This window comes from Tenrec ecaudatus, chromosome 1 (genome assembly GCF_050624435.1).
Source record: "Tenrec ecaudatus isolate mTenEca1 chromosome 1, mTenEca1.hap1, whole genome shotgun sequence".
In the NCBI taxonomy this organism is placed as follows: Eukaryota; Metazoa; Chordata; class Mammalia; order Afrosoricida; family Tenrecidae; genus Tenrec; species Tenrec ecaudatus.
Window position 1 is genome coordinate 115,225,845 of NC_134530.1, and position 23,663 is coordinate 115,249,507.

Here is a 23,663-nt window from a genome sequence, read left to right on the forward strand (position 1 = left end):
TGTTTTACTTACTTACTAATTTTCCAGATGTAGTTTGGATGAATCTAACTCTGTTAAAACTGCCAATGGTCTTCTGTGGAAATTAAGAACTTGTTAAGAAGATGGATGCCCCCCCTTTTTAATAGTCCTAGACTTAAAGATTATTTTGTGTTCAGAAAATGACACATATATTTTAAAACGTATCCCAATGAAGGTGTATGAATATTCCAGGATTCTCGAAAGATTCCTCCAACTCATAAGGGAGAGGGGAGTGGGGAGGGAGGGGAAAAAAGTGGGGGGGGGGAAAGAACCTGATGCAAAGGGCTTAAGTGGAGAACAAATGCTTTGAAAATGATTAGGGCAAAGAATGTACGGATGTGCTTTATACAATTGATGTATGTATATGTATGGATTGTGATAAGAGTTGTATGAGCCCCTAATAAAATGTTAAAAAAAAGAAATTGATGATGGAAACATATGCACAAATGTGCTTGACACATGGATGGCTGGATTATGGTAAGAGCTGTAAGAGCCCCCAATAAATTTTGAAATTTTTATATAAAAAAAGATTCCTCCAAAATACACCAGAAAATTGTCTTTGATTTCTTTCTCTTACACACACACACACACACACACACACACACACACACACACCATCATGGAAAAATTCCATTATTTTCAATCAATTTTTCACAAAAGTTTTAAAGGCTCTTGTATATACTTTGATGCTGTTTTGGACCTATGTATACAGGAGCCATGGTGGCATAGTGGTTACCCATTGGGCTGTGAAATGCAAAGTCAGAAGTTTGAAGCCACCAGTCACTGCAGGAGAAACACAAAGCTTTCTACTCCTGTGGAGTTACAGTCTCTGAAACCCACCAGAGCAGTTCTACACTATCCTATCGGGTCAGAATCATCTCGATGGCATCGAGAATTGTACACAGGGTAAAAATATTTTGTCTAAAATATAAACCTAAATGTGATTGGATGGGACATTATTAGGATCACCACAACCCTCACATCATCTATTTCTTCCTTTCTTCCTATTTTACTTAGATTTAAAGTAAGCCCAGAAAACAATAGGATTTCCCCAAGTTTATTCACTGCACAGTCACCTTTTAAATTCAAAGGGATTTCAAATAGAGGGAAAACAATTTACGTTACTATTCACAGGTTTCTCATGAACATTAGGACTAAAAGATCAATTTTGGAGACAATTGCTTAGGTTGAACCTGAACCCATGCTTTGCCATGTGGTGACCATGTGGAAGTCTGCCTGTAACTTTGGGTTTCTGTTATGGTTAGGTGCCACTGAGTCCTTTCCCACCCATAGGGACTTTATGCACAACAGAAGGTAACATTACACGCTCCTGCTCCACCCTTACCATTTTCCTATGCTTGAGCCCGTTGTTGCAGCCATTGTGTCAATCCATCTTGTGGAGGGCAGTCCTCCACTTTACCAAGCATGATGTCTTTCTCCAGTGACTAGTCTCTCTTGGCAATATGTCCAAAGTATGTATAAGTCTCACTATCCTTGCCTCTAAGGAGCTCTCTGGCCATTCTTTTTCCAAGATAGATCTTCTTGTCTTTTTAGCAGTCCATGGTACTTTCAATATTCTTCACAAATATGGATGTTTTCCAGTCAGTTGGCCAAATATCAGTCTCCCAAATTTCCTGACATAGATGAGTGAGTGCTTCCAGTGCTTCATTTGGTATTTCATCAATTCCTGGAGCCCTGATTTTGGCTAATGCATTCAGTGACACTTGAACGTCCTCCAGCACCATTGGTTCTTGCTCATATCCTACCTTCTGAAATGGACTGTTGACTAGTTCTTTTTGTACAGTGACTCTTTGTATATTCTCACCTTGGGGTAAGTTGCTAAATTCTCTGAACCTAAGTTTGCTCATAATGAAGATAATATTAAGACTGCTTCTCATAGGGCTCTAGTGAGGTTCAAATAAGTTACTCTATTTATGGCACTTGATATAGCACACACGATACCCAGCGCTGTGGTCTTGGTCTTTTAGTGACCTTTCATGACAGCAATAGCCTCAGCGTTCTACCTTTTGTTGGCTTGTGGGTTCCAACCCCAGATCTTTTGGTTTGCTGCTCGATATTTAACCACTGTATCGCCAGGCCCTCTTGTAAATATCACAAGTTTGTTACAGCAAATTATTCCTCTTTTTCATTGCTAATTCTATTGCTGCAACAAACTTATGATGCTTAAATACAAAGTGCACCTCGGAAAACACGAGGAAGAAATGCATTCATATTTTTCTTATCCTGGGATGTCTGACAAAACCTGAACAGTGATCCGGTAGAATATATTGGAAATATCCCAGGATTGTGACTGGAGCCTTAACAAATGTCAGGATAACGTGGTAGGTACGCTAAGCAAATACCTGTATTTGTATCGTGTATCGCGACCCGAAACACGAAGATGATTAGTGGCAAAGTTATCCCCTCGACCAGTAGTGAAAACGAGAAGATTCTCTTGAGTCCGATTTCCTGCTTGAGGGTGCGATCTTGCCCATGGAGTGGTCCAGCCGCGGCCGTGGGGAAGAGGCGACTTTGAGGAGTCGTGCGTTGAAGGGTGCACAGAATGCATCCACAAGGCTTCAGCGCCCCGTCCCAGGGCATGGGGGCAGCTGGCTGTGCAGATGATTTGCTCTTAACGGTTCTCGGGTCTCCTCCCACCAACTCTGGAACCGGCATCCGATAGGCAGCCGGGCGGTGACGTCACCCTGGGCGGGGTCAAAGAGGCTGGTCCCAGCTAACCCCGCCTGCAGCCCGGGCTTGGCCCGGCCCCAGCGTCCGGAGCCCGTACGTCACTTCCGGCGCGCGCGGCTACCCGCGGATAGGGGCCCGGGCCTGGGCGCGCGGCTGCCCGGGTACGCGCGAGGAGGGCGGGGAGGGGAAGGGGGAGTGTCTGTCCACCGCTGCCGCCGCCGCCGCCGCCGCCAGAAATTCGCCACTGGGTCTGTGGAGTTCCCTGACACCCGTTCCTCAGAATCAGCCCCCGGGTTCTCGCAGGGACCCCGGCAACCAGCGCCGCACTGAGGGGTGCCCCAGGGGGAGCTGCCTCCGTCTTGGAGCGGCCGGGGATCGGCCCCGGCTCCCTTGCCCTTCCTGGCCCCTTCTTTCTCTCTCCCCAGTCATGGGGAACGCGGCGACCGCCAAGAAAGGCAGCGAAGTGGAAAGCGGTGAGTCGAGGGTCCGGGAACGGGTATCCGCCGGGTGGGCCGCCACCGGTCCGGGCGCACCCCTGGAGCTCGGGGCCCCAGAGGTTGCGGGCAGAGTTCAGGCCTAGCAGCGCGAGCCGCTCCCGGGGAGCCTGGAACCGGCAACCTCTCTAGCCCTCCCCGAGCTCCTGGGTGAAGGCTGAGCCTGGGCCGAGAGCGGGCCCGCAATTCCCGTTCCTAACAGCGGGCGCAGGTCCTGGAAGACTTTCTCTCATGTGGTCCCGGGAGGAAGCCTCGTGCCATCCCAGCCCTTGCTTTCGCCCGCGGAGCCCCTCTGTGGGAGCCACAGGTAGCGTCGTGGGCCCAGTGGGCCCTTCTCCCGCCATCCTCAGGGGCCAACCCGACTTGATCACAAGGTGAGAGGACCTGACCCTGCGGCGCGCTCTGTGAGATGACACCCAGGTCTTAGAGGCCCTCCATCTCTTCACCTTAAGAATGGAAAGTGTAATCCTAAACAGCAGCATTATCGTTTAGGGGGATTCAAAAACAAACACAAAACAGGGCAGAATCCGCTCCAATGCCTAGAACACATAGAGGTCACTCAGCGTGGAAGTGCTTCCACAACACTGTTGATTTCCATCCGCCAGCTGAAAGTGTGGGCACGCCACGCTTTACACCAAATAGCGTTGTTTTGTTTTCAAAGAACATTGAAGTTCTGCTTGGTGATTGTGAGGAATTGGATTGCCATGGTAAGGTTCACATTGGGATTTCTCATTCAGGATGAGCCAATAACCCATTCTTTGCTATACCGTCATGAATAAATGACACATCAGCATCTGAGGGAATGCCTGCTGATTTGTTTAGATTGATGTAAATAGTTTTTATTTTGGAGTATTTCACTGTTGGTAATGTAAGAATAAGGCTAGCTTTGTAACTTGGTGGGCAGGAACCAAGTGTTTTTTTCTGTATCAATAAAGCAGAAATGATTTAGAAAAATTTTGCCATTCATTTTGTTGTAAAAGTATATTGAGAGCAGCTTTTATAGTCTGTTTTGCCAGTTATGCTTTATTGTTAATTTTCAGGAGCTCCAGAAAAATGTCCTGTGCTGGCATATAAAATACTAATGAACATAATGTAGTTTGTGATACAGAGATTTTAAAAAGCCAATGTGGAGGTAGAGGTAGAACTTACTGTCTTTTTTTTTTAATTAAACAACTGAGCCCTGGTGATGTAGTGGTTATTCATTGGGTCCCTAACCCCAAGGACAGAAGTTCGAAACCACTATCGGCTCCACTGGAGAAAGAGGGGGCTTTCAGGTCCCTCAGACAGAGACTCGGAAACCCACAGGGGCAGTTCTGTCCTGCCCAACAGGGACACGTGAGGCCATATGGACCCCATGATAGTGAGTTTGGTTTTGGGTGGGACTCATGGAATAACGAACTTTATAGAAAATGTAAAGATTGCCAGAAAGTATACATAACGTTTTGTGTCTGATGAGTTCTCATTGTCCTACTAAAACTTAAAGGTAAAAATGTGCCAATTATGTTGCAAAAGCAGGTACTTGGTAATTGAATGGGTTCAGTGCTTTTCTTTAGAAAGTGTTAGCTTGTGTTTATATTTTTTGTAATGACAGCACTCTTCTGTGATCTGTATATTTTCATTATTAAGTTATCAAGCCAATTTTCCGTTAATACTAATTTGAAAGTTCATAGCTATAGGATAATAAAAACATTAATATTTATTGAACTATCTAATGTATTCCTAGATTAAGTTATTTTCTAAAACCCACAGCAAGTTGATTCCAACTCATACTTGTTCCATAGGGGTTTACAAGGTTGTGAGTCTTTAAGGAACTAGACTCTCGGAGTAGCAAGAGGGTTGGAACTGCTCACATTTTGTTTAGTAGCCCAGTGCTTAACCATTGCCATCAAATATCTCCTAGGAACCTTGGTGCCATGTGTTGTGTGTGTTATGTCTTGAGCTTCTAACTGTAAGATTAGCAATTTGAGACCACCAGCTGCTCCATGGGAGAAAGATGAGGTTTTTCCGCTCCCATAAAGAGTTATAGGTTCAGATCCCTCACTGACCCATAGCCCTACAGGGAACAACACTGGAGACAGTGTGGGAATTGTGCCCCATCTTACCCCACCACACCGAGACAAAACCCTAAGGGTGTGCAACAGAACAGCAAGGGGAGCAGAACAAGGAAGTCCCGTGGGAGTACCAAAAATAGACTTTGGGACAGGGTGTGGCACTCCATCAGCCTCCACAGGGAAAACACTCCTAAAGGCCAACACACGGTCCTTGAACTATTTACAGGCTTTTCTTTTGTCATTAGTGTTTTATTTTCTTTTGTTTCTTTGTTTTGTTCTGTCTTGTTTTTGTGCATGTTACTATTTCTGCAGGTCTATCTAGATAAGATAGGTTGGATAAACAATCTAGAAGAGAAAACAATGGGCCAACGGTTCCAGCAGGACATGGGAGAGGAGGATGTGGGAGAAAGGTAGTGGTGTTAACAAACCCCCGGACAAGGGAACAACAAGTGATCCAAAATCGGTGTTGAGGAAGATGTAGTAGGCCTGGTAGGGCTTGATCAAGGGTAATGTAACTGAGAGGAATTACTGAAACCCAAATGAAGGCTGAGCATGATAGTGACCAGAGGAAAGTAAAAGGAAATAGTGGAAAGAGCTAGGAGGCAAAGGGTATTTGTAGAGGTCTAAATAAAGGCATGTATATATGTAAATATATTTGTATAGGATGGTGGGGAATAGATCTATGTGCATATACATATATTTATAGGTTTAGTATGAAGGTAGCAGATGAACATTGGACCTCCACTCAAGTACTCCCTCAATGCAAGAATACTTTGTTCTATTAAACTGGCATTCCCATTCCATGATGCTCACCTTCCCGACACGATTACTGAAGACAAAGCGGATTCTTGAAGACAAAGCGGATTCATAAGCAAGTGTGATGAAGAAAACTGATAGTGCCCAGCTATCACAAGCATCTGGAGTCTTAGAGGCTTGAAGATAAGCAAGTGGCCATCTACCTCAGAAACAACAAAGCCCACATGGAAAAAGCACACCAGCCTGTTGTGTGATCACGAGGTGTTGAAGGGATGAGTTATCAGGCATCAAAGAACAAAAAATTATGTCATTGTGAATGCGGGGGAGTGTGGAGTAGAGACCCAGAGCCCGTCAGTAGGCAGCTGGACATCCCCTTACAGAAGGGGTGTGGGGAGGAGAGGAGCCAGTCCGGGTGCAGTGTAGCAATGATGCAACATACAACTTTTCTCTAGATCTCTAATGCTTCATTCCCCCACTATCATGATCCCAATTCTACCTTACAAATCTGGCTAGACCAGAGAATTTACACTGATACAGATAGGAACTGGAAACAGGGAATCCAGGACAGATGATCCCTTCAGGATCAGTGCTGAGAGTGGTGATAATGGGAGGGTGCAGTAGAAAGGGGGAACCGATTACAGGATCTACATATAACCTCTTCCCTGGGGGATGGACAGCAGAAAAGTCAGTGAAGGGAGATGTCGGACAGTGTAAGATATGACAAAATAGTAATTTATAAATTATCAAGAGTTCATGAGGGAGGGGAACAGAGAGGGAGGGGACAAAATGAGCTGATACCAAGGGCTCAAGTAGGAAGCAAATGTTTTGAGGATGATAGCAACAAATGTGCAAATGTGGGTGACACGATGGGTGGATGTATGCATTGTGATAAGAGTTGTACGATCCCCCAGTAATAAATTTAAAAAAGGATACCCAAAAAAGAGTTACAGGTTCAGACACTAACAGGGACTGGTTCTGTAGGTTCACTGAAAATTAGAATCAACTCAGTGGCACCGAGTTTGGGTTCGAGTTTAAGTTTTCCTTAATGCTTGTTACAACCTTGTTCCTAAATAGATTAGCTAGATTTTTATGAATGTGTATAAACAGAAATAGAAGGTCATTATAGTAATTTTAAATTTGTAAAATGACAAAAGAAAATAGCAAATTTTGTCTCGTAGGATAATTATTTGAAATATTATATGTTGGTCTGTGGCAGTAATTGTTACGATGTTCTTGGGTATGTGCTCCTGTAATAAGAAAATTACATTGATGCATTTTTAAGTTTCATGAAAGAACAATTCTTGCCATGCATACATAATTGTTCTATACATGAATTGTGGTTGGTTTGTCTACTTTTGAAGATATACCCCTTTTAAGATTTGAATTTAGTTTTTTAAATTTAAGCAGATACATGAAAAGAAAAAATTTTAGACATTAGCCCAAAGAACCTGACCTTTGAAAGGAAGAGTTGAGCTTTATAGTGGTCAAAACATCGGAGTCGGTAGTAGGATATATTCTGTGACCTCCTTTTCAGCCATTAAATAATCAGTACATTTTCAAAGTGTACACCAAGTGTACTAATTTTAATTGAAGATCCTATAAGTAAAATTTTAAATTACCATCTATTATAAGAAAGAAGATATACATATAAAAGTTAAATGAAATGCCAAATAAGTGCTAAGATAAAAAAAAGTGAAGTTAGAATTCTGAAAATTGCCAACAGGAAAATGTTTGAATTTGAAAGCTGGTTAAATCTTAGGTCATTTAAGTCTCGTGTAGGTAATTCTACAGCTTATTTCTAAAAATTCCAGCAGAATGATGGTATGAAGATAATTGTTGAGAATATTAGTTTTTATCATCTGGTGTCTATTAAAACCTATCCCTCTGCACCTAAAGTAAGACACTTTCTGGAGTAACCAAGATCCAAAAGGGGGTTATCCATTATTATCTCCATATTTTTTGGACATGGTAAAACAACAGAACATGACTTTCTATGGAAAAAAGTGAGAGTACAATCTGAAGAAGTTTAAAGTCATGTCAATCAAGACTTTTGTGGTGACTGATTTAAGAGAACAGTGTGTAACTGAAATTTTGTTTCCTGCTCAGAGAAAAATGTCGCAGAAACTGTTGTGATGTTGAACACAGCTTACAAGGACAGTGCTTTGGGAAAAACTCAAGTGTATGAGTGGTTTTCTTGTTTCCAACAAAGCGAAATATCTATTGATGACAAACCTTATTATGGACATCTGTCAATCTCCCTAATGGATGAAAATATCAACTTGTAGTGCACTTGGAATTCACTCCACCAGGCAAAACTGTTTTTCAAGCTTTCTATTCAGAGGGTCTAAAAGATTGTGTGACAAAAAACCTGATTTCCAGCAGATGGGGGAATGTTTTTTTGCCACCATGACAATGAACCTGATCACACAGCCATCTCAGTGCTCCAGTTTTTGGCAAAAAGCAACATGCCTCTCTTGCCCCACACACCTTACTCACCTGACCTCACTCCGTGTGACTTCTTTTTGTTTCCGCAAATGAAGAGGAACATGAAAGGACAGCTATTTGACAACATAAAAAAGGTGAAGAAAAAACAAAAGTGCTTTTAGCCATTGAAACAGATGAGTTTGAAAAATGTTTCCAAGAATGGAATTGAAGATTTGACAAATGAATTAAGTGTAATGCAGAGTACTTTGAAAGTGATAAGGCGGTTGTTTTTTTTTAATTACATACATAGCTTTGGGGGAAAATATGTTTTGGGGAGTGTAACCCCTTGTAAATAATATGCCAGGATGTTTAAAAAGTTTTTGGAAAAATGGAAAGAAAAGATCATGGAATTTTTCCATAAATGTTTTTAACAACCTTATACCAAGACAAATATTTGAACGACTTTAATATTAACTGCACCTAACTGTTCTGGCTTACTTTCAAATCTATTAAAATTTTAGACAGGGTTAGGAATGGAACTCATTCATAAACTGGAGACTGCTTGTGTATATTAACGTGTTTGTACATGCCATTTCATAAAACGTCCTGTTTCACAGAATGTAATGAAATTAAGGGACCCATAAGTGTATCAGGTTCTATTGTTTTAGTAATTTTGGAATCCTAATAAGTAATGTACAGTTGAATAAATATACTGAATTTCTCCTTCCTCATACTTGGGGGGGGGGAAAGTCCTCCAAAAAAGTGTTTATATATTTAGAGAATAGATTATTATATTTGTTTATTTACTTGTGTATAATCAAAATTAACTACAAAATTAATTTATATATTAAATTGTACTAGAATTAAAAATTTCTTCTTAAACACTGACTCACACTGGATATATTTATTGAAAATGTATAGTAGATATAAATGTTGATTAGGGACACACCTAGTGATTTCTTCTATTTTTCTCATGTCTTCACATTGTTCAACAAGCAGATATTTATTGCAAATCCACTAGTGTGACAGAAGTTTTTAGTGGTAGCCTTGCTTGGGTTAGGAAAAAGAAAGTCAGAACAACACAGTGTGCAATTCAAATGCTACACAAATGCAGTGTCATTCAGCTACATGATCCTGTGATTCTTTTTGTGAGATTCCATGTTGTATAAAATTATCCCATGTTCAGGAACCATTTCTCCCATTCTCCTAATCATTGTCCTCTATTTAGGTTATAGATAGCAGGATGCTAAAAGACAAGAATGCCACCTGAGAAAATTAAGCTGTGTTTGAGTCAGAGAAGCTGTCCTTGGAAAGATTCTATGTAAGCCAGGATAGTTACTGAGATGCTCTCAGGTAATTAAGGTATTGAGTTGACCATAATTCAGTCTGACATTCAGTTCAATTAATGATTTTTTAAAAATAGTGCAACATGAAATTGTCTATAGTTTAGTTATTTAGATGATAATAAATAGTAGGACACATATTTGACCAGATTTTCTCAGAGGATGAAATCTTAAGTTATTAAAGAAAAACATTTAGTACAAAAAATGCATAATTTGTAGGAGATAAGTATACCTAAGACAGTATTCTATTGTGGGTTTTAAAAAACATTCTTTTGAGGTTATCCTATATCATGCATTATGTACTATAATAGATAATTGAGCATTTAATGTGACAAACTAAAAAACTGTAAAGAGGATTGAAAAAACACAGTACCTTCTTCCGAGCCCTCTTTTCTTTTACAAGGAATAGTTAGACATGTCAATTATGTAAATCTCAATTTTCTTTTCATAGAGCAATTTATAATATTCAAAGTCATTCTCATCTAGTTGATTTCAACTCATACTAGCCCTTTAGGACAGGGTAGACCTGCTCCTACAGGTTTTCAAGACAGTCTTTAGAGGAATAGAAAGCCTCATCTTTCTCCTGAGGAGCAGCTCATGGTTTTGAATTTCTGACCTTGTCCAACAATAATCACTACGTCACCAAGGCTCCTTTTCAAAGAAAAACACTCACTGCCTTGGAATTGATGCCTACTTAGAGGCTAGAACTGCGCCCGTGAGTTTCCAAGACTACTTCTACAGGAGTAGAAAGCCCTGTCTTCAGTGGAGCTCCTGGTGGTTTTGAACTGAAGCTCAGTGCACAACACGATGCCACCAGGACTCCTTAGTGATTTAAAATTAATATTAAAAAGTTAAACTATAAAACATAGACTAGGAGTAAAAGAAATCGGAATTTTCTTTTCTAATATATCCTAATACTTCGCTTTGGATAAATTTTTATAATATCTCCATATGTGCTATACAATTAGGGTTTAGATATAACTACATAGTCCCTATCACCTTACAATCCAGTAAATATGTGAGAAAGGAAGTAGCCCCTATGTGAGAAAAATAAGACAAGGTATTTAAGACAATTAAAAAATATGTGTGTAAAGATTTATAATCTCTGAATTATGACCTAAGAAACAGACTTTTGATCAATTTTATTGGTCTTTGATGATATTCTCATATTCTACTGTAGGTAAAAAGGTAATTTAAATACTTATGATTAGGAAAGTATTGGAAATAAGTATAAAACATTCTGCTTTTATGTAAAACTGTTAGTATACTATATACACTTGTGTTCAGTGAAAGGGGATGAGTCAGTAGAAATAAGAGAATGGAAAGCCTATTGTATGGAGTTGAACTAAGTTCAACTAATTGAAAGTTTTCAATATAGAATAATAAGGATTATGTGATTGAAATATATAAAAATGAATAACACAGAGAGTGAAATATACTATTGTTCTAAACTTAAAATACTAGAACTCATGGGCTAGTACTTAAAACTTGTAAAAAAGAAGAACCGGTACCTTAACACCTTGATAAACTGGGCTAAAAGAATAAATACACATCTCATGTACTTTTGACATGTTATCAAGAGGGACTAGTTTCTGGAAAAAGAGATCATGCTTGGTAAAGTAAAGGGTCAGTAAAAAGAGAGGAAGCTGATTTGCACACTGGTTGTGAGGATGGTACAGGAGTGGGCAGTACTTCCAATGTGTTGTACACCAGATCAATATGAGATGGAACCAACTCCAAGGAACCTAATAAAAACAGAATAGATACATTTTTAATTGATTGGAATCATTTATGTTTAAAGGTGAAAACATGTGTTTTATGTTTCTAGAGTCTAAGCAATGTAAAATTTTATTAAAATTTTTCATACTTAAAAAAACCTTTTATTGGATTTTTATCCTCTCCACTTCCTAAATCTTCCAAGAGAATGATCAATATTAATAAGATAGGTCTTTGATATGCTGATGATTGAGATTTGCTCATATAAAACAAGTGGTAAATAATGCACTTTTATGCATTTTAAATGTGTAATTCGTGTCTTCATTTTATTTCGTGGTTTATGCGGTGGGAAATAAAAGATTCCTTCAAGTATTTTCACACATTAGTGGAAGATTTAGAAAAGTTATGAAAATGTTTTAGGAAATACAGCATATTTTCAGTAGTTACTTGATTTTTTATTTTTCTGTAATATAAATTAGATCTAGTAATACTTTATATCTATCCTGTGGCTTTCTTAGTTATTTAAGATTCTTTTTCAAAAGAGAAATGCTCTATTGGTTGGTAACAGTAGCATAATTGAAACTCACTTCCCCTAGAAAATTCGGCATGAATGCCATATCTTTACCTGTTTTATGGTAGCAGCATACAGAATCCCAGGCTTGATGGACATGATTTAAGGTTGTATCTTTTGTTACCTATTTCTTCATACATTGTTAACTGTTCAGTGACTTCAGGGAGCTTGATGTTTTATAGGACTGTTGTTAAATAGAAATTTTTCAGTCATTGGTTACTCTGCCTTCTCTATCTGGCCTTCCCCACTACCCTCAAAATCTAACAATACTGAATTAAGATCTGATTATTTTAGAGTCTTACTTAGTAAAATGAATTCAATTTCTATACCATGTTCTTCTTAAGTAGGTGTCTGCATTAGGCCAGGTTGTCTAGAGAAAAAAAATCCAGTGACACTTTTCTATATACAAGAAATAACTATATCAAGAAAGCATCCCAGTCCAGTCTAACTCAAGTCTGTAGGTGAATGCTAGTCCACATGTCCCTCTTCACACTCACATATTTGTTGGCAATAATGCAGGAAGATCACAGGCTGGTTGGGTGCAGAGTCTCGTGGACCCAAGGTCAGTAGAAACATGGCAGGGCATTGACATATCTGAGGTTCAGTGACAGTCTATGCAAGCAGGAAGGCAGAGCAACACAGAACAGTTCTCAGAGTCCATCACTCTTCTAGAAAAGGCCATACCCCCAAAGAGGTGTACTGAAGTTACCACTTGATTGACAGGTTTGACTGCACCCCTAGCCAGGAGAGTCTGGTTGATGGTTTCCAACTACCACAATGACCATGTGATATCAGCAGACCATTGTGGTTTCTAAGCCGCAAATATGAGAGAACATGTTTTTACAAATAATAAAGTCATACTTGTAGCTTACATGATATAGTTAACAAGCATTTAACTGGAAACATATAGGCATCACTTACATATGTTTGATAAATAATGGGATATGTGAGAAGAGAACAAAATTATATGAGTATATACACAAATAGCAAATATATATAGATAAGGGAGTGCCCCAAAAAACAAACTGGAAATTTTTTTCAAAGCTATGTATTTGTTTGTTGTTCTTTTCTTTTTACAAAAGAGCCTATCACCTTCAAAGTACTCTCCAGTACACTTAATACATTTGTCATATTTGCAATTCCATTCTTGGAAGCATTTTTTCAGACTCATTTGTTTGGATGGCTGACAGCACCTCCTCATTTATTTCTTCACGTTTCTATGTCATCTACTCGCTGTCCTTTCATGCTTCTCTTCATTTGCAGAAACAAAAAGAAGTTGCAAGGAGCAAGGTCAGGTGCGTGAGACAAGAGAGGCATGCTGTTTTTAGCCCAAAACTGTCACACTGAGATGAGCAGGTGCATTGTTGTGATGGCAGAACCAGTCCCCCAATCTACCACAAATCAGCTTTTTTTTGTTGCACACGGTTACACAGTCTTTTCAGAATCTCTAAATAGAAAATAGAACAAACTCCAAATGCACTATCTCCCTCATATCCAAAAAACAAATGAGCATCATCTTGATCTTTGACGATGTCGTCTTCCACTGACTTGATTGATGTTTGCTTTCAGTGTCATAAGAATGCTTTGGAGCTGTTCTTTCAAAGTATGGCATGTTTCCATTCAATGTTCTTTTTCCTGGTCAGTTAGAACCCAAAGCACAAATTTTGCAGCGACCCAAATTTTCTGTTGAAATTCTACCGAGCTCCAAGGTAGTCCAGATAACTTCCCATCTCTCTTCAATGGTCCGATGTCGGTCTTCGAGCACAAGTGCACAAATTTGGTTGATATTTTGTCTGTTTGGGAACATGGTGGACGTCCAGAACAAAGTTTGTCATCAATTGACATTTCACCTCTTTTGAAACAACCACTCTGAAGAAAGCTGATGGTGCCTGGCTTTCAAAAGGTATAGTGTCTGGAGTCTTAAAGGCTTTAAGGTAAACAAGCGGCCATCGAGCTCAGAAGCAAAAAGCCCACATAGAAGAAGCACACCAGCCTGTGTGATCACAAGGTGTCGAAGGGATGAGGTACCAGGCATCAAAGAACAAAAAATCATATCGTGAATGAGGGGGAGTACGGAATGGGGACCCAAAGCCCATCATTAGACAACTGGAAATCCCCTTATAGAAGGATTGCAGGGAGGAGACGAGCCAGTCAGGGTTCAGTGTAGCAACGATGAAACATACAACTTTCCTCTAGTTCCTAAATGTTTCAACCCCCCCCCCACACACACACACACACACACACTATCATGATCCCAATTCTACCTTACAAATCTGGCTAGACCAGAAGATTTACACTGGTACAGATAGGAACTGGAAACCCAGGGAATCCAGGACAGATATCCCTTCAGGACCAATGGTGAGAGTGGTGATATTGGGAGGGTAGAGGGGAGGGGAGGGTGGGAAGGGGGAACCAATTACAAGCATCTACATATAACCTCCCTGGGGACGGACAACAAAAACGGGTGGAGGGAGACATTGGACAGTGTAAGATATGACAAAATAATAACAAATTATAAAGGGTTTATGAGGGAGGGGGGAGGGGAGAGCAGGGAGGGAGGGGGAACAGTGAGGAGCTGATGCCCAGGGCTTATGTGGAGAGCAAATGTTTTGAGAATGATAAGGGTAACGAATGTACAAATGTGCTTTATACAATTGATGTATGTATTGATCGTGATAAGAGTTGTATGAGCCCCCAATAAAATGATTTTTTTTAAAAAGAAACAACTCATACACTTGAGTTTTTCCCATAGCGTTGTCCTTGTAAGAGGTGTTCAACATCACAGTAGTTTTTGTGGCATTTTTCCCAAACAGCAAACACAATTTCACAGCTGCAAGCTGTTCTCTTAAATCAGCCATCACCAAAATCAAGGTTTAAGTAAAACTGTTTTTAAGAAAAAATTCATTGTGACCAGGCAACATGCCACTGGGTCACTACTTCATAGTTGCTGGATACTCCTGTAGCAGGGAAAATGAGTACTAGGAAAGCTCTGTCCAGCACATCTCTTTTTGTGTTTTTTTTGGGGGGGGGAGTACCCCTTATATGTATATATTTTAATAAAATGAAGCAATATGTGTAAGAATCGCACTTGTGCAGAGGATCTCACAGTTGTAATACATGTGTACAACCACATTCTTTCCCTACCCGTCTGTATTCCAGTTTTCCTCAAGAAGCATTTCAGCTTGTCATGGTTCTTTGTGTAGTGGGGGGGTGGATCCAAACCTATACTCTTGAAGGGTCTGGACCATTCTTTGTTTAGTTCTAAGTGAGTTACAGTAGTTTTTCTGAGTTAAATCACATTATATGGTAGTACTAAGAGGTGCCATGAGGAATCTCCTATATTTTAGACATTTGCTTCTCTTTCCATAATAATTCCCTTTGATAATCAGGATCAGTCATACCTGCTAATAACGTAACTTCCTTCTTTGCCTGCTGTTTTCGAGGTATGAGGAGCCTGAAGTGGCTTGGTAGAATTTTTAATTTCCAGATTGTTAGAATCAGTGTTATGTCATTAGGTGGTAGCATTCCTTCACTTGTATCCAACACCTCCAAAACAGCAGGTGAGTTACTAGGGATAATAGTGAGTGGTGCCACACTAGACTCTTGAATCTTGCCCTTAGAGAAAGATGACTATATTACATGCTCGTTTAGAGTGCAGACAGCTTTCAAAGACAGCCTCCGGGACATTGCCCAACCCTGCAAGGTATTGTGACCTAGCTGGTGCTGTAATCCCGTCTTTAGAAGGCTATTGCGTTATTCTATCAAGCCACTGCAATCGGAAAGATGGGGAATCTGGTAAAACCAGTGAGTTCTCTGAGCATGGGCCCATTGCCATTCGTTTGCTGTGAATTTTTTTTATCTGAGACAATATTATTTGGGATACCATGATGGTGAATAGGCATTCTGTAAATCCATGGGTATAGTTTTGAGGAGAATCATTGCATGCAGTCAAGGTGAATCTGTATCCAACAAGAAAATCTGTCTCAATAAGAACAAAATACTGCCTGTTACATCGTGGAAGCAGTCTATAGTAATTAGCCTGCCACTAGGTTGCTAAGTGATCATCTTCAGTAATGATCCCATATTATGGGCTCAGTGTTGGTCTCTGCTTTTGTTAGATTAGGCACTCAGTATTGGCTGTATCCAAGTTGGCCTTGTTGAGTGAAGTACATGTTGCTGGTTGCTGGCATAACCTCCATCCTTGCCTATATGGCCCCTTGTTCATGAGCCCAATGAGCAATGAGGCAAGGCCTATTCACAGAGGTTTGCCCTCATGCCTGAAACCTCCCAGTCACCAAATTTACAATCATGTTCCCTCCAAGCCCCTGAGCAGTCAGCCAAATGATTGGCCACAATGGATGGATTAGTATTTAATCAATATTTAATGGCTGTCACTCCTTCCAAGCAAAATGAACAGCCAAGGTCACTGCTTAAAGTTCTGCACACTGGGAGGGTTTCACTTTGAGCTTTGCCCTTCAAGGAGCTTTCAGAAGGGGTCTGCATTGTTGCTGCTGTGTGCTTCTGAGAGTGGTTCCTACAGCTATAAACTGGTCGTAAGTGTTCTTTCCCTCAGTAAACTGATCAGACTTGATTTTCCATGAGACTGTAGGGGCAGGGCGGTAGATGAGCGATGTTATGAGAAGAGTGCAGACTATGGGTATTTGGGTCACTTTCTCATTCAATTTAGTTTTACTTTCAGGTCCTGCTTGAGCCTGATCTCGTATATTCCATTTCTGTGTAATGATGGAATGTTGATGAACATGTCCAACTTAATGCCTCTGTGAATCATGCAATGCCCAATTCATAATGGGCAGCCCAGGCTGCATGGTGACTTGGTGGCCCATGGTTACTAAAACCCAGTAATAAGCTAAATTCTGTTTTTCAAAAGGACAGTAATGTGTGGAGAATATCAGGACTTTGCTCTAAGGTCCTACGTGTCAGCACTGTGATTCACAAATAAGGACCTGACAGATATGACTGCTACTGACATTTCAAGCACCATTGGATCAGCCAGGTCAAATGCCCAGATCAAGTGATGGAGCAGGCTTAACATGCAACAGAGCTTTTTAAAATTTGGGCCCACTCAGAAGAAGCAGTCTTGAGTCACTTAATATGTTGGCCAGAGTAGCATACTCAGATGAAGGAGATGTTTTCAAAATGCAGAGTCCCAACATGTGTTATCTCTCATTTTTAGTTGTAAGAGGGACTAGGTGCAATAATTTCACTTTAGGAAGCAATATCATTATATGTCCTACATTACTAGATGACTTAAATTTTGATTGAGGTAGAAGGCATTTAAATTTTTACTGGGTTAATTTCTGCCCTCTTGCATACAAGTGTCTTACCAGTAAGTCAAGATATATTTATACTCAGCCTGATGTCATTAATGAAATGAGACCATTGTGACATCTGTGGAAGGAAAATTATGTCAGGATAGATCTCTGTGCACTAAATTATATCATGGTTTGAGAGTTTGATATACCTTTGAGGTAGGATAGTGCAGGCATATGGCTGGCCTTTCTAGCTGAAGACAAATTGTGCCTGGTGATCTTTCCAAACAGTACTGGACGCAAAAAAGCACTAGTCACATCAAGAGTTATATACCAGTGCCCAGAGATGGGTAATTTACTCAAGCCATGAAACCATAAACATCTAAGCATCAGCTGCAATTGCGGTGATGCTTGGTTAAGTTTATGATAATCCATTATCCTTCTGCAATAATACATTTGTGTTTTGCACAATAAGAGAGTTGGATGAGTATGTGGTGGGGGTCCATATAGTTTTCTAGTTTCTGATGGTGGCAATAATCTCTGAAATCCCTTCAGGAATCTGGTATTGCTATGGGTTTACTATTTTGCTAGTCAAAAGTAGCTCTCATAGCTTCTGCTCGACTTTTTCTATTATAATAACCCTCATGCCTGGGATATAATGTGGAGGATCTACTTAGTATGGCTATTTCAATTATGCATTTGGAGCTGAGTAAATCACTACAGAATACCTTTGAGGACACACTGGCCCCACTGAGACAGACGTGAGCTACAACTCTATTAACCAGACGTCCTCAAACTATGGCCCAAGGGCCATATGCGGCCCGCCGAGGACATTTATCTAGCCCGCTGGGTGTTTTTGCCCCAGTTGTTTTTTTACTTTAAAATAAGATGTGTGCATAGGAATTTGTTCATAGTTTGTTGTTGTTGTTTTTTTAAAACTATAGTCTGGCCCTCCATCGGGTCTGAGGGACAGTGAAGTGGCCCCCTGTTTAACAAGTTTGAGGACCCCTGCTCTTAACGATCTGACCTCCATATCCATGTAAAAATGATGTGTGTGGCGTGGGTGGTGGTGTCTGAATTCCTTTGACTTCACAAGAGGGACAAAAAATAAAACTCAGCCCAAGGCTGATTTCTCGGAAGCAGAGGTCAGACATGCCTTCACTCGCCAACCTTCCATATCTGTCCCGACACCAACTGGCCCTCCCATGGCATCCCTTAGTTCTGTGCTGAGTTTAACATTTCATTACAGTGGCCATACAGAACCCACAGGCCATTCTCAAAATTATGGAGTTTATTAGGTAAGTTAGCAGGCTACAGTTTGGTATTACGAATAATCAGGATACATTCCTTTGGCCATGAGTGCCTCTTCTTAATCATGCCAGCAGACATACCTGTCTCTGGTCCTGGTTAATTCCTAATGGTTCTAATTCTATAACTTCACAAAAAATTTAGCTTGACCTTTAGAAAGGAACTTAGACAGTGCTATTGGGTAGGTATTGGGTTACTAACCACAAGGTGAGGTGGGGTGGGGGTCATGCAGGGAGAGGCTCATAAATTAAACTGGAGGCCTCTCCTGACTCATGTAGCTGCAGGGCCTGAGAAATTAGGAAGCAGGAAAATATAGCTGGAAGAACACAGGGTGATGGGTACAGAATCAGATGAATCTGAGGTCAGCAGACAGGCTTGTGGCTGCAGAACTGACTGAATCCAAGTCTGCAGTTTAGATGGCAGGCCACTGTTAGTAACTAGGATTGGCAAGCAATGTGAATAGATGGTTGTTAGCTCAAGTTCAAAGAACTGTGGGTCAGTGAATCAGTTGTGGGGCCTAGATCCAGCAAGAATAAATTAACTCTACAGATTCTATTAATATTGAAAGTAGACCATACCTCTAAGGAAACTCGATAGTCCTAGTCTTTTCATAGCAGATCCCATTTTGGAGTTGATTATAAGTCACATCCCAGAGCATGGCCAGGCCTTAGCTGCCAAACTGCAGAGAATCTTGAGACAGCCATGTTGACACAAACTTAATTTAACTCTCATAGGTTGTGACTCTATTCTGATGAATTGAATTATTGCATTCTCTTGACCTAGGATTATTTTGCTTATACAAGCCAAGTAAATCTTTAGTAGATTTCCCATCTAAGGACATAGTAATAAGTAGCCAAACTCATAAATCCATATGAGTCAGACTATTCTGAGTACTGTTTGGCTTTGTTGTCCATCACTGTAATCACACACACTTTACCTTTCATGATTAAGTGCCACCACTAGACCACTACTACCATGGGGTCCAATTAGTTTTTTTCTAGTTACCCACTATCACTTGAGTCTATTCCAACTCATAGCAGAGTAGAATTGCACCCTGGGATTTCTGAGACAATAAATTTTTGCTGATGAAGGATTGCAACCTTCAGTATGGACTGAGACTAAATGTAAGGACCAAACCCCCCACAACTGGACATACAGGTAACATTTTGATAATGCAGAAAAGGTTGAAGTTGTCAAGGATTTTGTTTTGTTTGAATCGCCAGTCAGTGCCTATGGAAGCAGCCGTCAAGAGACCAAAACATGTGTTGCATTAGGTAAATCTGCTGAACAAGACCTCTTTGGACTATTGAAAAGCAAGGATGTTATTTTGAGAACTAAAGTGTGCCAGACCGAAGCCATGGTACTTTCCATTGCTTCATATGCTTGTTAAAGTTTATTGTATAAGGAAGACTGAAGAAAAATGGATGCATTTGAACTGTGGTGCTGGAGAAGAAAAGCTTCAAAGCTTCTTGAACTGCTAAAAGAACGAACTGCTCTGTCTTGGAAGAAGTACTGCCATTGGCGGCAAGGGTGTCAAGAGTTCATGTGACATATCTTGTACATATTGCCAGGAGAGACCAATTCCTGGTAAAGTGGAGGGGCAGTGAAGTGGAGGAAGGCTCTCAATGAGAGGGAATGACAAAATGGTTTTAACCCTGGGCTCAGGCATTGGAACAATTATAAGGAAAGCCCAGCCCTGTGCATTGTTTTCTGCTGTGTATAGGTCCACTGTGAGTCAGAGCCTACTTGAAGTCTTTACAGGAGCAAAAGGCCTCCTCTTTCTCCAGTGTAGTCGGATTTGAAATGCCAATCTTGTGGTTAGGTGTTTTAATTCCGTTAGAGTAGCTACCACCATCATATCTGACATAAATAAAATAGCTGTCACTGCAGTCTCCAAGGATGCCGAGGCTCCCGTCCTAAATGTGCTTCTCACCACTGTGGTAAAAGGTGTGTCTTCTGGGCACTCTGTAAGTGGTCTGTGGACCCAACTTTATAAATTCACTCTGGCATGCCAATTTCCCTAAGACTTTTTATACTTACTTTCTTAGTATACCAAGGCAGGTTTGGTACCTCAGCTTTATTTATTGTATGCCACAACTTAATCCATGCTTGAAGAAAACCAACTAAAACATTGAATGAAGAAACTGCTTAGTGAGCCCATATCAATAAATGTAGACGGAACCAACTTTCCTGGAACTATCATTCCACACCCTTAATATAAAAAAAAAATCCCCTCAAAACATTACCATCAAGTTAATTCTGACTCAAAGCAACCCAATAGAACAGAGTAGAACTTCCTCTATGTGTTTCCGAGGCTAGTTTACAGAAGTAGAAAGCCTCATTTTTCTTTCTCATAGCACCTGGTGGTTTCAAACTGCGGACCATGGAGTTGGCCACACCACACCCCCGTTGCTTTACCTTAATAGCTATTTCACACATATGCCCCAGGTTTCTCTTGGTGTATATTAGAAAAATCAAGCAGTTTTTTTGGAATATAGCATATCTCCTCCTGGGTCACACTCTGTCCTTAACCACTTGTGCCTTGCTCTGTCTTAAATTTAATAGATTTAGAAACAGGAATGGGCAGGAGAGGTGGGTCCTGGAGACATTCAACAAGATTTTTAAGGCATTTGCTTCAGGCAACACTCCAGGCCTTGATCCATAAGATTTCTCAAAGACTCCTCAGTCAAGGATCTCAGTAAGACATTCCTCAGTTGTAGCTCTTCTCAGCAGACGCTGGTATAAGGGATAATGATTTTGCTAGGGATGGTTGGATTAGTAGTCACGTTGATTAATCTTTTCAAATGGAAATTAGAGGGCCAGTTTTGTTTGTCGAAATAATAAAATGGAAGTTTAGGTTTCACTGTCCTGTTTCCTGATTATTTTTTAATTTATTATTTTCCTGATTTTTTTTTAATCTATAAGTTCACCACCTAAGTTTTAGATCTCATTCCTTCCCCATCAGTAACTTCACTTTAACTTCAGATCCATTTTGAGCTGAGATTCTTACTAGCTTTGTTATTCAGTCATTCTTAGGATAAGCATCTGTGTGTAGTGTTTGGTAATGACAACAATGTTGCTTCAAGACATATGGCAGAAATGGCAACTTTCAGGTCTTTTATGTAGTGCTTTATCTGTGATTCTGAAGCGCTGAATTTACCTCTTTCTTTTATCACCTTGTGTAGAAAAAGCAGGATCAACCATTCTTTCTTATATAGATGTGTTGCTTAGCATCTGTTTACACAACATCGGATTAAATAAAGGTTCACGGATTATATGTTGTGCTGCTAACTGCAAGGTCAGCAGTTTGAAACCACCAGCTGCTTTGTGGGGAAAGATGAGAATTTCTGTGCTTATAAAGATGTACAGTATCAGAAACCCACAAGGCCAGTTCTTCTATTCAGTCCTTTAGAGTGGCTATGAGTCAGAATTGACTTGATGGCAGTGAGTTTGGAGATTTTTGTTGTGGTGGGGGCAGGGGTGGTAGGGTCCCATGAGGAAAGTGGCCATATTTATTTAATATTTCCCCCTAACAGCATGGCGGGTGACACCTTAGAAAACTAACTAAGGTCATCAGTTTAGATCTACTAACTTTATTGGGAGAAAGACATCTTTCTCTTATTAATATTTACATCCTCAGAAACCCACAGGGGTAGTTTACTCTCTTCTAGTTTATTTCACTTTCTTTTTGAAAACAAAATGTCTATGGGACTCTAATCCCACAAAAACAAACAAACAAAACAAAAGAAACTTCTCAAACACACTGTCATCAAGTCTGTTCTGATTCATAGCCACCCATGGGACTGAGTAGAACTGCCTCAGGGTGTTTCTGAGACTATAAATCTTTATAAGCCTAGAAAGTTCCCTCTTTCCCCTACAAAGCAATTGATAGTTTCAAACTACTGACAGAGTTGCTGTAAATTGGAATTGACTCCATAGCAGTGAGAATGATGTAAAGACTCCAAGATTCTTGCAGTACTGGACAACTGGGGATACAGGCAGGTGAGTCAGAGGACTTGGCTCTGGCCTGGGATCTCAGGCTTTGTCTTTCTAATAGGCTAGTAGGACTGCAGTGCTTGATTTGTTTCTGCGGTTCTGGTGGACAGAGAGCTGGCAGAGCTGGGATCGCTCTACTCCCTCCCATGTGCTGCTTCTCACTGCTCCAGCCACTACCCTGTTAGTTACTGTTGCTGCTGCCCTTTCACGGGCCTCTGCCAGGAGTCCAGAGCAGTAGCAGCTGCAAAGACAAGGATAACCAGAAGTGGGCTCCAATATGGGTTTAATACTGTGTTCATACAACATCTAAGTCATATAAGACCATATTTCACAGAATGAATTGTGTACATTAAGTAATACATACCTGTACTTCACATTCTGAAAATATATTATCGAACATGTAATCACCCAGAGCCTGGTGTTTCACAAATGTTTGACTCATTGGTGGGAATATTTCTATTGCCACCTCAGGCTATAGGTTAGCAGTGCCGTCTTTATGACTGTAAGGCAGTTGAAATTTGAGAACCAGTTCAGAAAACTCATCCTACTAATATTGTTCCTCTGGGACTGTTGTTGGATGCCAAATGACTTAGGATAGATTTTTTAAAGGAGCAAATCTGGTGACATACATATCTCGAATATAGACCAAACTCGCTGTTACTGAGTCTAATTTTGATTTGTAGTAGCCTTATTTAGGGTTTCTGAGAATAAGTAAGTATGGGAGGAAGACAGTTTCATCTTTATTTTGCTGAGCAATAGGTGGGATTGAAATGCTGACCTTGCCATTAACAACCCACTGCCTAACTCACCACCACCAGGGGTTATGCCTACCGAACTCCCCTCCTGCCTCCTGCTGCACACGTGGGGACTTCAAAAGTACTTGGAAAATATTAATTCCATTATCTTTTCATTCCATTTTCCCACAAACCTTTAAAAGTTCTCTTGAGTGTTTCACCCCCTGCAAGTTACATGAGTCAAGAGAAACCTCCAGGCTGATTCCACCCACAGACTTAGGCTTGCAAACT

General features: G+C 40.5%; 1 protein-coding gene across 1 annotated transcript in view; it reads left to right on the forward strand.

Annotated features, from left to right (window-relative positions):
• Positions 1–2,887: 2,887 nt before the first annotated feature.
• PRKACB (protein kinase cAMP-activated catalytic subunit beta) overlaps positions 2,888–23,663 on the forward strand; it is a 119,850-nt gene continuing 99,074 nt past the window's right edge. The window contains exon 1 of the mRNA XM_075557664.1: positions 2,888–3,182. Coding sequence (XP_075413779.1) covers positions 3,137–3,182 — 46 coding nt within the window. The 5' untranslated portion in view covers positions 2,888–3,136. The remainder of the gene's footprint in view (positions 3,183–23,663) is intronic.